Here is a 15,464-nt window from a genome sequence, read left to right as displayed (position 1 = left end):
GGGAAAATATAATAGTCCCAATAGATGCATGCCACAGTGAGTTTACACCTTGGAAAAATGTTTCTAATAGTTTGTCTACCTTATTTACAAAGAAAAATGTTACATCTTAATATGTAATGCTATCAAACACCACCACTTATTACAGTTTAAAAAGTGAATCAACACCTCTCTGATACAGTGTCAACAACGATTGAAAATGTAAAGTTTCCCCAATATGAAAGAAGAATCCCTTAAAATACCGTTAATTTCTCCTTAATTTACCCCAGAAAACATATAATTTTAGATTAAGGCATTAAGTATGGTAAGAGATGTCTTAATTTGTTTATTAATTTGAAAAGGCCCAAACTCCTTAAACACCTGAATTTGAAAATCCCTTAATTTACTTTTTAAGTACCGTTTAAGGGTACATAATCCCTTAATTAATTCAGTCCTTTTTAAGGGTTTTTTTAAGGGGCAAAAAAACCCAACTTAAAATGGACCAATACATCGATACATAATTTTCCCTTTAATTAGAAAATTAAGGCATTTTAATGTATAATCCATTAAAAATTATCCACATTTATTTAATCCATTAATGAATCAATTAATTATCTCCCTAAAACTAATTAATAAATACCATAATTCCATCATTATTTATGGATAAATTAATAGAATATTAAGGTAAAAAACTAAGGTATTCAGTTTCATAGTGTTCCCAAAAGTAATATTTATTACAGGACTGTTGAATTGGATTGCATCACTCCAAAATACATGGCTTTAAATTTTCTGGTCATAGTTAGTTGGCCTGTATTTGTTCTTGCTTGTAGTTTGCAAAAGAGAATAGATGAGCTCACCTGACGCCTCTACCAGACACACTGCTATGATGCAACAATCTCAAGTCTTCACCTGTAAGACTGCCAAAGACTGAGAGAGCCAGACTGCATGATGTAGGATACATACTGTATAACATCGAGAAAGAAGTGATGAACATTAATTTCCTAAAAATACATATGGACTAATGTGGGTGGAGCATCAGTTTTGCATCACCATCTGATTTTCAATAATATTATCCTCTTAAAGACCATTGATAATAAAAATAATATATACATTGATAAAATAGAATAATCATCATGGTTGCAGTTATGTACGATGTTAGCAGCATCTCAAAGAGAGTGAAAATAGCAAATCCCATCAGATTTTGAAAGCACAGCCACCGTGGCTTCTCTGCTGAGCTGTTACATAGCCTATGTTTGTTACATAATTATCCAATAATGGTGCTGTGTATTATACAGGGTATATATGGTGTATATAGAGTAGAACATGAATTTAAACCCAGTTATAAGTTGTGAAGATCAAGTACAGTCTGCACACCATCCTTTGTCCCTCTATGGTCAGATCAACATCATAATGTAGCCAGGAATTTAGCTTGTCAAGACAGTTAAGTACAATTGTTAATTGTAAAAAAAAAAGATTAAAAAACATAATCATTTTAAATATGATTGATTAAGAAAATATTTATATAGGTGCTTAGTTTCAGGCTTCATTCCGCCTTCTGTTTTGTGTTTTCTCTGCTCCTCCTGTTGCCATTTTCCAAGACGAAAGCCTCCAATTTGGTTGAGAGAGAATAAACAGGCAACTTCCACATTCACCATTAGTACAAGGAATACTTTTTAACACTTAATCTAAGACAGATCCACTAGAGGGAGCAATGAGTTGTGATTTGGAACTTTTTTTCCCCCACTCATCTTCTTTGTCTTTCATGCAACTGGCTACACCTTAGCCTAAAGCCATAACTTCACAAGCAAATTGCCTCTCAAACAGACTGTAGAGTCAATTGTAAGGTCTTTGTAATTTCAAAAGGAGCTTCATTCATGTAGAATGTATTCAGTATCATTTCTTATATGTTCACCTAGTATATTTAAGGGTTTTTATTAACTTATTTATTTGCTTTCAGTTGTTTGTTTTGGGCAAGTACAAAATAAGCCATTTTAATTTTGGTAAATCCTTGTTAATTTTAGGTAAAATAAAAGGAAATGTCTAATCAGTGTTGCACTACATCCCACAGATAAAGAAGAAAGAACTAGGGCATTTTAAAATAGGTTTTAATATGCAAAATTTGTTCCCTTAAAGCCATAAAAACGCATGGCAGAAAAATAAACCATTAGCAGTCAGAATGGTTAATAAAGTATTCCTTGTGTGAATATTACAGAGATATTTATTATGTCAGGGGACTTTATCCTCCAGCACACCATATGCTCTCCAGAGGTAGACTATCTATCATGTCAAACAAGAGAAAAAGTTAAAGTTGACATAATCAGGAGCCCCATGACCTTTCCACAGAAGAACAGGTCTGTGAGATGGCGCGCAGAGAGACTCCCCCCCACTAAAAGCCCCTCCCCCCACACGCCCACAGAGATACAGACAGTATACCTGATAGACTTGACAACACTGGGTGTCTCCAAACACTGCTTGGCTTGAAGAGCAAGTTGGTTTAGTCACTGTGGATCATTGAGACCGGCTGATCATCATCAGCAAAGCCAAGACAGACAAATCATCGACGTGAAAGAGCACACAACGGAAGAGTCAACATGAGCAGGTAAGAATGTAACTTGCTCTTCAATTAAAGGAGATCAAGGATTAAAATGTCAATTAATGTTTGGATGGACTGCATGGCATTACAGGCAACTGAAACCAAAACCTTTTCTTGGTGATAGAAATGATAAAACTCGTATGACCTGGTCACATTCCTTACATATTTTGGTGTAATGTATTTAAACTGACATTAGATGTATTTAACAACTGCACTTGAGTCATTGTGCTGCTCTTTGTCTCTGTTGAGTGCAGTACGGACACATTCTCCTGGATTTAATTTGAACAATCTTAATTTGTAACTCATTTTTCATCAGTATCATTAACTTTATTCAGTGAACACAAGAATGTGATCAGCATTTAAAATGAAAACAATAAAGTGAAGGAATTTAGTACATGCTTAGATGTGTTTTGTTGTGTGCAAAACTGCTTAGAAGTCAACTTTAAACCCCCACTTTGGAGCATTTTCTGCTCATTAACTGCCTGTCTGCGCCTAAAGCAAAGCATGCTCTTTGAAAAATTTAAAGACCTGTCTGTTTTTTTATGCTCCTCTACATGTAAAAAACATTTTCTTTGTGCTATTTATCACCATGACTGTTACATGTGCTGATTGAGACCATTGAAACCTATTTAAAGTCATCTACTTATGTGTAATTATGTGAAGCATTTAAACTTAATGTGTTGAGATATTTTATTCAAATCAACACCTCCCACTACTGACAGGTCATGTTTCTTCCCACCACACCTCATTTCCATTCAATTGACTTTACTTCATTGGGGTAATCCACTCAATACCAATACTTCTGTCCAGGGATTATTGAGCACATACATTAAAAACAAACAGTAAAACATTTAAAACATATCAAACACCAGTAACAACCCACACAGTCTGTCAATCAACTTGTCTCCGGACTTCAGTTCACATTTGTAAGCCTGTTCACAGGCCAGTTTGTTCCTTTTAGACATGTCTAACAGTTGTCAGATAGTTCAGCAACAAGTAGGCACACTTATACACACCCTTTTGCACACATTCAAGAGGATCTTCAAAGTTACATCCTTTTTGATGTGACTAACCTGATGTGCCAGATGGTTTGTTACACAGAACCATCTGAGAAGTTGTTCTTGGAAGGTGTTTGGAAAAGGGCAGACACTTCAGTGGCCAAAGAGCAAAACCTCCTATCTGAAGAATTTTCTGATTGTCATATTTCACTTTGGATGATGAGAACAAGGAAGGCTGATTATATTCAGTCTGTCTTCAAGATAATCCCACCCTTCATTGTGACAGAAAGGTCACCTGTTGAAAACCTCCAATCAGGTTCGCTGGGAACATGTTGAGGCACAACACCTCCTATTTGCATCAGCACCAGACCGAGCTGAATTCTGACACTAGTATACTACAATGTAGTAACTATTACATTCACTACACTGGCCCATCTTGGCCCAGCCGTGCAAAGGTGAGAAAGGAGTCAGGATTTTAACTTGTCTCTCAGCTCTCTTTTTACACTGCTGATATAACCATTGCAGTCACTTTTAATGTGAATAGCTGTGCGCAATACTATGAATGCCCTCCAAAAGAGACTGTCTAAAAATATGTGCCACTATCACCGCATTAAACAATATCACATTGGGTAGGTTTTCTTGGTAAAAAAAAAAAGCTGATAAGCACATTTCACTAATTGTCCTTACACCACATTTTCAATAAAGGTGGACTGAAACATTTAAAAGTTTCAAACAAAATGGTAGGCCATAATTTAATGCATTCTTTGAATTTTAGAAAGATGCCTCAAAAAGACAATTCACTTCAAGAATTTAAATGTGTAGCTCTCAAGATTGTAATGTGAATTTCTTGTCAGTCAGATAATCATGCTAGAAACTAGAGCCAAATATTTTAAACCTGCAGTGAGGAACTTTTACATATAAATGATTATGTTACATTCAAGCCCTTGCCAAACAAGTTCACACAATGCTGATTAAGTCTATCAGGTAAATCTCTTTGTATTTCACAGTACACTGGATATTTTAATCTGGTGTTGGGTTTGACATTCCTGCGCTGCCTGGGTGAATTCATACTGTGCATGCTCTATGGGCAGAGCACACTCACTAGAGATTTCCACTGGCTGAGTCGGCTAACCTCCAGTTAGCTTTCTGCTAACTTGAATGGGGCTAAAATAATTTGTGCAGCTCTTATAAACTTTCCGAATTTTATCGGACTGAATGGATCAAATTCTGATAGTGAAATGAATCATTTCATGGGGGTTGTGTGATGCTCACAACAATTTATCTACAGTTTTCTACTTTACGGAGTAGGCTTTGTCAGAGCCTATGATGTAAGCACATCAACAGTGTTTTTGTAATTACGCTAACTGCCAGAAGAGGGAGACAAAAAAGTCCCACACCCCAGCTTTAACAGTAAGTTAGGTGGTGCAACACCCAGGCACAATGCCATGAGGTGCAGAAGATTAAAGGACTTGCATCAGCTGTTTAGAGCAAAGCTGTCTGTAAAGAACACAATGTTATTTCAGAGAGGAACTGTGACTCATCTGGATACAATTATGGTGCATTCCAAAACTTATAGCTTTTTTCTTCCTCTCTCTAATCACTGAATACCACAAAGTAAAATGGAGAAAACATGGGAAGAAATTGAGAAGAACGAAAGGAAGTAGAGCGCAATGAGTCCAGCATTAAACTAGAAAACACTCAGAGACTTTATTGTCAGCATGATTTATCTGATTAATCTACTTCTCATTAGTTGTCCAAACATGTTTCGTCACATCAAGACATTTAATGAACAACTCCTGGAAAGATTAAACTTTAATGGATATTTTTTGAAGAACATTTTGCAGTTTTGGAAGCTGTTTTGCTTCTTCTATATTTTACATCTTAAGTTGGTATTAAATTAGTAGAGAATACAAGTAAAAAAGCCAACCAGGAAAAACATTTTCTGGGATTTGACATTGTGACCTGTGCTAAAAAGGTGCTGTTTGGTGGAGTAACTATTGGAAAATTCTTGTAGTTTAAAATGTTTAACATTTTTTCTTCTATACAACAATCATTACTCTGCCACAGTTGTGATATAACTATTTGCATCTGATGCTTATTGAGGGAGCATCTACTGTTCATCTAGAGCATGACAATTTAATTCAAAAATCAGTAAAAAAAGAAGGGAGCAGTTAGGTGCAAAAAAGTGAGAATTTATTTATGCTTAATATGTAAAAAGAGAATGTGCGCACCTCACGCATTCTTCAGACCAGGCGTACACATGTTTTTCTAAAGCGATCTGAGGGTGATGTGATAAGGTGGTGATTAAAGAGCATAAGGTGAGAGACAGAATCTTTCAGTAAAACCTTGTTTAGGTTGATAACCAGCTGCACTGATTGTGTGATGTTTGATTGCGTTTACACAGAGATTTGTCAAATGCCAATCAAAGACGCATTTATCAAGGTAACATTGACTAATCACTTTATGTGATTAATGTTATCATTCTTTTAATTTACACAGGAGTCAACATATTTTATACTTAGTTGTGACATATCTTGTAAATCGGTTTAGATATGAGCACTGCAAACTATGATTACATTTCTGAGATATCAATGCTAATAATGGTTTTCACGTTAACAAAAATGTTGCAGTTTGTCTACAGAGTATCAGAATTTCACTTTTGAGCTCAGTTGTCCATAACAAATGAATGTGGTGGAGCTCTACTGTCATGACTTACTTAATCTATCTGGTTACAGGTTGTGCAATCACAGTTGTAAAGATGGACTTCAAACTCTGAATCAGCATGGGGCTCTCCATTCTGTCAAATGTCACAGAATGGGGACAACAGAAAAGTTCACTCCCGCTGGAGTTTGGTTTAGGACATATTTGACAGCCTTGCAGTTGGTTTGGTTTACCTTTGCTTTTTAGGCCAAAAGTCAGACACTCTGTTCTGTTCTTTGTTTGAGAACCAGAAAACCAGCCCAAAAAATATTATGTTGACTTTTTTTTTCTTTCAAATGTAGTGGAGTAGACAAGTACAATATCTCCCTTTGAAATGTAGTGGGGTGAAAGTACTTTTTAATACATATTTTATTTATTTTCAAAATGCACACACACATAAACATAAAAAAAAAAAAAAATACACACACAAAAAAAAACAAACAAACAAAAAATATTGACAGTACCTAAATCAAGAATCACAGCCATGTAACAACATTAACATACATTATAAGACTAGTATGGACTTGGACTTGAGTATTTCCATTTTTTGCAACTTATTCTCCACTCAAGTTCCTCAAAATTGAGTAAATGTAAATACCTAAGGGTTATTGTTCAAAATCGTACATCATTTCAAGGTTCCTAAAAACTAAAAAATTAATAATTAGACAAGTTAAATCTTATTATTCATATCGTTATTTTAACACTTAATCTGGCAATCCTATAACCTTACTCATTGCTTGAGATAAAATTCGTATTTGAGGATATAATCATGTGATTATAAACTTTCCCTCTTTGCAGATGTCTAATTAGCCAGGCGGAGGTGAAAGGCTTCATTGAGAGGTGTATGATAGCTGTGGGCACCAAGCAGAATCATGCTAACAGCCTGGCCGAGGTGCTGGTGGAGGGAGACCACAGGGGCCACTACAGCCATGGACTGAACAGGATGGGTCAGTGGGATGCTTAAATTTACCATTGCACCTGCATGTTTAATTTAAAGGTTGAAAATAGCACAGTTGTGGTGGTAAAGAAGAAAAAACAACTGTGACTTATAAGCTAATAAGCCAAATGTAACTATATTTTCATTCATTTTATGCGTAAGGCAGAAATTTACAGTAAAAATTAGGTAGGTAGTGTAAAAACAATATATTAAAACACTCTCAGCTTCTCCACTTATTTACTCATCAGGTAGCCTTTAACTCCTTAACTGGGATGTTTTTGTGTCTTTAAATATGATTTTGTTTGTGATGTTGTCTCCTTACTTTTCGACAGACATGTATGTGAAAGACATCAAATCAGGAATCTGTGCCAAGGACGGTGAGCCAGAGATAGAGAAGGAGAGTGCAGCCACAGCGTTTGTGGATGGGAAGAACCTCCTGGGCCCTGTGGTGGGAAACTTCTGCATGAACCTGGCCATAAAGAAAGCCAAAGAGGTCGGCATAGGCTGGGTGGTGGCACACGGTGAGTCCCATTTTCTCCAAACATGAAAAGGAGAAGTTAAAGGCTGATGCAGTGACACAGGCCTTTGGGACTTCGATCTACTGAAATGTATGAATATCTACTGTTCTGTCTGTGAAATGCACCATCGTAGTGCAGCATCTTAGGCACAACAGGTCTTATTTTGACAGAGGAAATTATTTTCACATGTTGATGCAGTGTGGAAAAAATGTGCTGATTGGCCTGATGGGGATGCCAGAGTTAAAATGTGCCTGTAACTGCTATACCACTCACCTTATTTCATGTGTTTTGGTGTCTTACTGTAAAGATAATAAACATGTTATTACTCTGTTCACAGTAACATGTTCAGGCGTGAGAGACATGTCTGTATTTGATTGGACTGAATGTTCAGCATTCAAAAGGGGGATTATTTTCACTGTTGAGAGATTAGTAGAGTGTCCGGCTCATATAACAGGCAGTTAAGCATGAGAGGAGAGAAACCACAAACTGCTGTAGGCCAAACTGATGAATCTAGAAACAGTCAGTGAGTTGGACTTGAATCAATATAATTTACTCAAGGAGCAAAAAGTATCTTTATTAGGTTTTGTCCCTCATGAGTTAATCAAAGGGAACATTTTACTTTACTGTAGTGGCTAAAAACTGCAAGCGGTAAACAAATCTTGACAAATAAAACAATGAAAGCACAGCCATTGCTATAAAACCATTAAATGTTTGTTGTCCTTTTCTATTTTAGGATCCAACCACTATGGTATTGCTGGATACTATGCAATGCAAGCTCTGAAGGAAAACATGATCGTAAGTGAAAAGTTGAGAAGATTGTCTATTCCTCCACCAGTTTGTGTTATTTTGTTTCAGTTGAGTTCTTTTCAGATATGGGAAAGCTATAATAATCATCTGTTTTAATTTATATGATTTATATGATAATACCAAATGGCTTTCTTATTCTTTTCTGATCTGATCCACAACAGGGCATGTCATTTACCAACACGTCCCCACTGGTGGTCCCCACACGTGGTAAAGAGGTGAGAAAATGATTTAAAATAAATGCTTCTATCAAGTTATAACTTTAATCTGACAATCCACCGTAATAAAAGATTTAGTCGTCCAATGCATGTTAAAATACTGAATGACTTCTTATGTACCCAGAATGTTTCCTAAAACCAGTAAAGAAGAATCTTGCATTTGAAAATGGGTCCTGTTCTAATACTGTGCACCTGTTTCCAGTGCACTTTGGGCACTAACCCTCTCAGTGTGGCAGCTCCTGCTAAAGATGGAGACAGCTTTGTCCTGGACATGGCCACATCAGCAGCAGCACTTGGAAAGGTAAGAACAGATTTATTGTGATAAATCATCAGGCATTCCTTACATGCAGAACAGAAATCCCTCAATGCCAACAGACATTACCTGCACTAATGGAGTTGGTTCTGGTTGGTTTATTTTAAGTTTTTAAGTTTGTCTATGTGATAGCCAAATATCTAAAATGTTAATAACACCATCAAACTTTATGTGTCAATCAGCAGAAAAAGGAAGAGGTAAATTGTGTGTGATTGCACTGGAAAGCCCAAAAATGTATTTTAAAGTTGGACGTAACTGCCCAACTAGCTTTCCTGAAACTACTGTAGGTGTAGTTGCATAAGCATAATCCTAGTGGCAGCTGAATCAGTGTGGAGTTGAAAGCCCTACAGCATGATGATTATCATCTACTGAAATACTTTAATCAAGTCTAGTATTTCGGCAGGTGTATCGTATATCCTGCTGCAGATATAGTCATGAAAAGATTTGCATTACTGAATAAAAGTAATGGGATGTAGAGGAAATTCTTCTTTGGTAAAAGATCAATATATTTTGGTGAGCAGCATTGTAAGACTAATTGCTCATTGTTTAATGTGTACAGGTGGAGCTCCATGAGCGCCGTGGAGACGACATCCCCGAGGGATGGGGCTGCGACGCCCAGGGCAAGATCAGCACAGACCCCAAGAGAGTCCTGAGTGGAGGAGGACTGGTGCCAATTGGCGGCAGTGAAGCTACAGGTCGGAAGTGAGCTAAAACTGCTGACAGCAGTCAGCTTAGGGATCCTGTCAGTTTTATCAGCATATTGTGGCAATATAAAGAAGTTGTCCTGCTTTTTGTTTGACATTTTTAGACATTCAGCCTACACTCAAATATCATGTGTTAAAATACTCCTCCTGGTGTACTCTGTCCTCACATACAATATGTGTAACAATCAAGGATTTGTGCAGTGTGTAGTCCAAATTCTGCTCTGACTGGCTGATTGTCAGTCTATTATGTGCAGCATCTACAGTTAAAAAAGGACTCATAATATTTCATACTGTTTTTCTGACTCAAACTATTAATCTGTGCTTTCATTTAATGCTTTCATTTACTCAAAAAACAATTACAAATTAAAAGTTCTCGGCCAGACCCATATCAGGAGTGACTTTTTGCCAGAAGAACATATTTCAACTGAGTTTGCTCCTAAATTTTTTTCCCTTTCCATTTTATTAATGTGTGTACTTAGTTTAGTTAGTGCACAGATTTCCACAACTTTGTTTTTTTCATGATATGACCAAAGTGGAGCTCAGTAGGGACATGTAGAATTGAAAGGAGGGATTCAGGGAGGGGCTAAATATAGTTTTTTGTGGAGTGATGTTTTTTACAGCAACAGTTGGAGACAGAAATTGTCATATATGTTTGTTTTGCATTCACCCTCTCACTACATGAAACAACTGAATTGAATTTAGGTCTTGTTATGTCTTTGTTGGTTCTTTCAGGAGGGTACAAAGGCTACGGTCTGGGAATGATGGTAGAGGTGTTCTGTGGTATCCTGGCCGGTGCCCAGTACAGCAAACATATCCGCACGTGGAAAGTAACTGATCGTGTTGCCAACCTGGTATGTTTTTTTTGGCTTGTGTGAGGACATCCTAACCCCATTTCAAAAGATGTGTGTCCTTACGGTTGCTCCTCTACTGACTAAGTAGCTATTCAAATAATGCAATACTTTGGGCATTAATACATAACTAAGCAGCAGGATGATCAATAAAACATTCCAAACAATGGTATTACACTTGTCTTGAGTAGATTCATTAGTTTATAAGATCCATTTACCAGACTGTGATGATTAGTAGACCTGAAACAAAGCAGATATTATCTAAACACAAAGAGCAACGTTTGACATGTTAAAACAGCCTTTGACAGCCATTTATCTCGAATAGAAGCACAATTAATGAATCTGATGTAGGCCATGTAATGTTACGTCACCTCATGACTCTCTTTGCTGTCTGCATTGGATCAGTTCACAGTGAAGTCATCACCTGGCTGTATTGTGTTTACAGGGTCAGTGTTTCGTGGCAATAAACCCAGAGAACTTTGCTCCCGGGTTCAACAACAGGATGTCAGACCTGCTGTCCATCCAGAGAGGGTTGGACCCTGTGAGTAGATCCTGCTGCTGCAATGAGACGCTGTGAATCTCCTCTGTTGTTGAATACAGTTGCATAAGTAGGATAGACATATTGAGGATATAATATAAATGGAAATTACAAAAACTTTAAGTCTAAAAATCAGCCCAGCAATGTAGTGCTTACTGTAGTGTAGCGTGCAAGTATGATAACATCTGCTAGTTAGCACTAAATGCAAAGTGCAGCTGAGACTGTTGGGAATGTCATTAGTTTTGCAGATATTTGGCCATAAACCAAAGTATTGAACAAATTGAAATTTTACCTGATGATGGCACTGGAGAATTGTTAAAGTTCATCCTGGGGAAACATGAGTGTGTCACCACATTTCATGTTGTTGAGACATTTTACTCAAAACCAAAAATGTCAACCTCATGGTTCTACTGGAGAATAAGTCAGGAAACCACCAAAGTCAGTAGGACTATGAATGTCTGTAAACAATTTCATGGCAGTCCATCCAAAAGTTGTTGAGATATCTCAGTCTGGGCCACCCATTTTCATGATTTAAAATGAAAACAAACAAAACCCTTTAACCCATTCAAAGTTCAGTGCTAGTTATTTGCTTTGATGAATGAGGTTGTTTCTCTGCCATAGGCCGACCCTGGTTTTCCTGTTTTGGCTGCTGGAGATCCAGAAAGGATGAACATGGAGAAATGTGAGAAGATGGGCGGGATCCCCTACCACCTCAATGTTGTCAACTACATGGTAAGAGCTGGAAATAAAAGACAGGAGTGCTCAGAGTATGAAACATTGTCAGTGAGTCTAGAGAATTTTACTGACTGATGCTCTCCTGTACAGTGAAAGGAATATTCTGGCTATTATTATAGATGTGGATATCAAATGTGGATAACAGATCATTTGTCTTACCAAGTTTTTTCTTTTTTCAGAACGAATGTGCTAAGAAAATTGGTGTCAGCCCTCTTCTACCATGTGACAAGCTCATCTCCAATTAGACTGCCCAATGAAGATCTTTGGAAATTTAACACTTCTTCTCCTCTTGAAGTTAACATTGAGCAACCTATGAATGCACATCATATAAGCTAACAGTCATTTTTTATTGATTTTAACCAAACATGCCTGGTATTTTAATATGTATAGTTTGAATAAAAAACACTTTAATCTTAAAATTTGTGACGACAAAGATGAAAAATATCAAATATTTTTCCTTTTGAAGGGACTCCTTAAAACAAGTTTTTAATTATATTTTTTGTGTCTTGATATGCTGTATCTACTGACATTAAAATGCATATTTAAATATGTCTTTAAGATGCTGTATTTCTGACAGCTAAATACGCACATTTTTTGTCTGAAGTTGTTGTGAGTTGTAGCCTTATGGCTGAATGTGAGAGGAGAGCTAAATGCACTGTGGTCTGTTGTCATTCCCTGTTACTGAGCCATTTTACTTTGCTCCGACTCTAATGCAGTGCAATTTTGTTACTGTACACTAATCGCTTCAGTGTGATATAGAATTTGTTTTAATGCTGAAAATCATTTTAAATTGATCTTAAGAATATTTTACTACTTTTATAAAGTTCAAGCCCTCTTTTTACTCTCAGGTAATTATAAAAACTAAATTCTTATGTGCCCTATTCAGAATAAAAGTCATATAACAGAGACTTTGTTGGTCTGAATTTGTCCAATATCTCATGGATTTAAATTACACATGAATTATATTGCTATTTTTGTGCAGATCATATAACTATGTACTGAAAATCTCACCTACAAAAGAAGCGTCCTAAAACATTTCACCACCAGATGGCGATGTGAGCTGCAAAGTTTTAATTTAACACCTCTCCTTTCCTTTCTGGAAAACAGAAACATTACACATCGTCACATCATATCTAATCAATCTATCTATCTATCTATCCATCCATCCATCCATCCATCCATCTATCTATCTATCTATCTATCTATCTATCTATCTATCTATCTATCTATCTATCTATCTATCTATCCTTATATATACATACAATTAAGTAGTAAGACATTTTAACGAATAAGTAGCTGCATATCAATATAATTATCACTATAATTTATATGTATATACCAATATATCTATATACCAATCTTGAAACAATAATTTATATACAACATATTCAATCTCCATGACCTAAGGAAAATCCAGATATTACAGCTTGCATGTATGAGATTTCACCACTAGATGGAGACATAGTATGAGTAAACTCCTGAGTTTACTTTTTATTAATGTTACACTCATTTAATTGATTCTCTGATGTTAGTATTGTTGAGGTAAATTTATCAAGGCGAAGTTAAGTTCACCTCATATCATTTTATTTCAAAATGTCTAAAAAGTGTTACAGTCACTAAGGAAAAAGGTCAAATATTGGATGTTATGCTGATATGTGAGCAGATGTTAACACACCACATGATTATTGAGAATTTAGGTTTTCTTTATTCCACAATGACCCCTGAAAGAGGAATATGGATATGATGGACACAGGTACACATGAAAAAAGAATGAAATAAAGTGGACAGTGACACTTGTTTCTCAGTAATTGGGAAATATAAGTAAAATAAAACATGTCCACTTTTCAAATTCATCAGTGTTTAGATTAATCCTGTAGTATTTAACTAATCAGTTTCTCTCACTGTCAACAAGAAGACAAATTAATATACAATTGTAATGATACTGATCATGCATGGATCTGTTTCTGTGTGTGTCCCTATGTGCAATATGACAATACAAACTATTTTTTAAAAATTATATATTTATAAACTGCTGGTCTGCTCTTCTTGCATGTGAGGCAGCAAGAAGACACAGCGCAGCACACACAGGAAAAGGCCTCTATCAAAGCTGTGAGGGAGAAGGGGGACTGGGCAGTGACAGATGCCCAGATCAGGACCTTAATCTCCCATGCCAAAAGTCCTGGCACTGGGCCTCGAACCCTGGATGTCCCGTTAACACTCGGCCGGCTGCAGACAAAAGAGGAGAAATCAACAAATCAATGGGCTTTCAGCCCCACCGGGGGAGGGGAAAGGAGGTAGTGGAGAGGGGGCGAGTGTGCGTTGGGCTGGGCCGGGCCAGGTCTGTGAGTGGTTATGAAGGGGATGCATGGAGATTAGGTGTGGGCTGAGGGGGAAGGTGGCTGTGCGCTTGGTCCAGGGCTCCGCCAAGTCCAAGGATTAAGAGGCCGATTCAAACAGTCGTTATAGGGGGCAGACACGGAGGTGTGTGTGCATGGATGGATAGATGGATAGTGGGGGTCTAATCTGCCCTGGCCTTGGCCCGGTGCCCTTGTGTGGATTAGATGGGGCCCCCAAGAGCCCAGAGAGCAGGGCTGCTGGTTAGGATTAAGCAGATTCTAACAGGTGTTTTCTTTTGTGGTGCCAAGGGGGGATCTGTCCGTCACTCACTGAACGAGCAAATCATGAAGTGATCGGCTGTTACTGATGGGGCGAGTGATGCCAAAAGGGCATGTGTGAGTGTGCGGGTCAGTGTTTGTCTTTGGACTTGTATGGAGTATCAAATGCTGCTGGCTGCTTAGTGATGAGGATGTGATGACGCATTTTACATGGTCATAGCTGCAGGAAGTAAGTGAGATGAGGTATGAACGATGTGAAAAAATGTAACTAAACTGTTACTTAAGCGTGAGATTATTCACAAACACACCTCGAGAAGGTGACATCCTGATGCAGCTGATCAGTCGTTATGACTGTAAACGAACCCTACAGCAGCTCTACAGGATTCCAGTGTGGAGGAGATTAGGTTTGCTGCTGCCGGAGAACAACACTTTCACAATAAGGAGGATCAGATCAGAACAGCTTAGTAATTACAGAGCTCGTCACTGACCACTTAGAAGAACCACTAAGAATTAAGAATATACACACACAACACAGAGAATCATATACAGTATTATATACAGCACTACACTGCAGGCCAGATAGTTGCCAGCATATACATAGATAAATAGATTGGTAGATGGATTCAATCAAATCCTACTGACTCCTGATGATATCAATCCATGTGATTTGCCAGATATTGTCCTGCCTTTTTATGGTAAATTGACACTTTTAAATCCCCATAATGTGTACAGCTGATTTGATAAAACAGTCATTTCTGTTAGGGTCTAAATTCCTGAAAATATTTGTTCAATACGCTAGATATCTACCACCACTCTAAAACAATAGAGCTGAATGAAATTTAATTTTTGTTGCTCAAAGCATAGAAAAATGACATTTGAAATTTCACTGGGACCTGTCTTTTTTTGTATTTGGGCAAACTAACTCCAATCCAACTCAGATCCATGATTGAGAGAAGTACACTTTTAC

At 37.2% G+C, this 15,464-nt stretch overlaps 1 protein-coding gene across 1 annotated transcript; it reads left to right on the top strand.

Moving 5' to 3' along the window:
- Positions 1-2,197: 2,197 nt before the first annotated feature.
- Positions 2,198-12,790, top strand: LOC137183842 (uncharacterized oxidoreductase YjmC-like). Its single transcript, XM_067591126.1, has 11 exons — positions 2,198-2,575; positions 7,066-7,214; positions 7,537-7,725; positions 8,456-8,517; positions 8,691-8,744; positions 8,947-9,045; positions 9,617-9,752; positions 10,494-10,612; positions 11,055-11,150; positions 11,769-11,879; positions 12,062-12,790. Exons 1-11 carry the CDS (start codon positions 2,568-2,570, stop codon positions 12,125-12,127), a joined length of 1,089 nt encoding a protein of 362 aa, XP_067447227.1. The 5' UTR covers positions 2,198-2,567; the 3' UTR covers positions 12,128-12,790.
- The last annotated feature ends 2,674 nt before the right edge of the window (positions 12,791-15,464 follow it).

Source organism: Thunnus thynnus, chromosome 5, assembly GCF_963924715.1.
Source record: "Thunnus thynnus chromosome 5, fThuThy2.1, whole genome shotgun sequence".
In the NCBI taxonomy this organism is placed as follows: domain Eukaryota; kingdom Metazoa; phylum Chordata; class Actinopteri; order Scombriformes; family Scombridae; genus Thunnus; species Thunnus thynnus.
This window is presented reverse-complemented; position numbering and strand designations above follow the sequence as displayed.

Coding starts and splice junctions, on each gene's coding strand:
- LOC137183842 (XM_067591126.1), top strand. Junction 8,745..8,946: donor TCCCCACACGTGGTAAAGAG/GTGAGAAAATGA, acceptor ACCTGTTTCCAG/TGCACTTTGGGCACTAACCC. Junction 9,046..9,616: donor CAGCAGCAGCACTTGGAAAG/GTAAGAACAGAT, acceptor TAATGTGTACAG/GTGGAGCTCCATGAGCGCCG.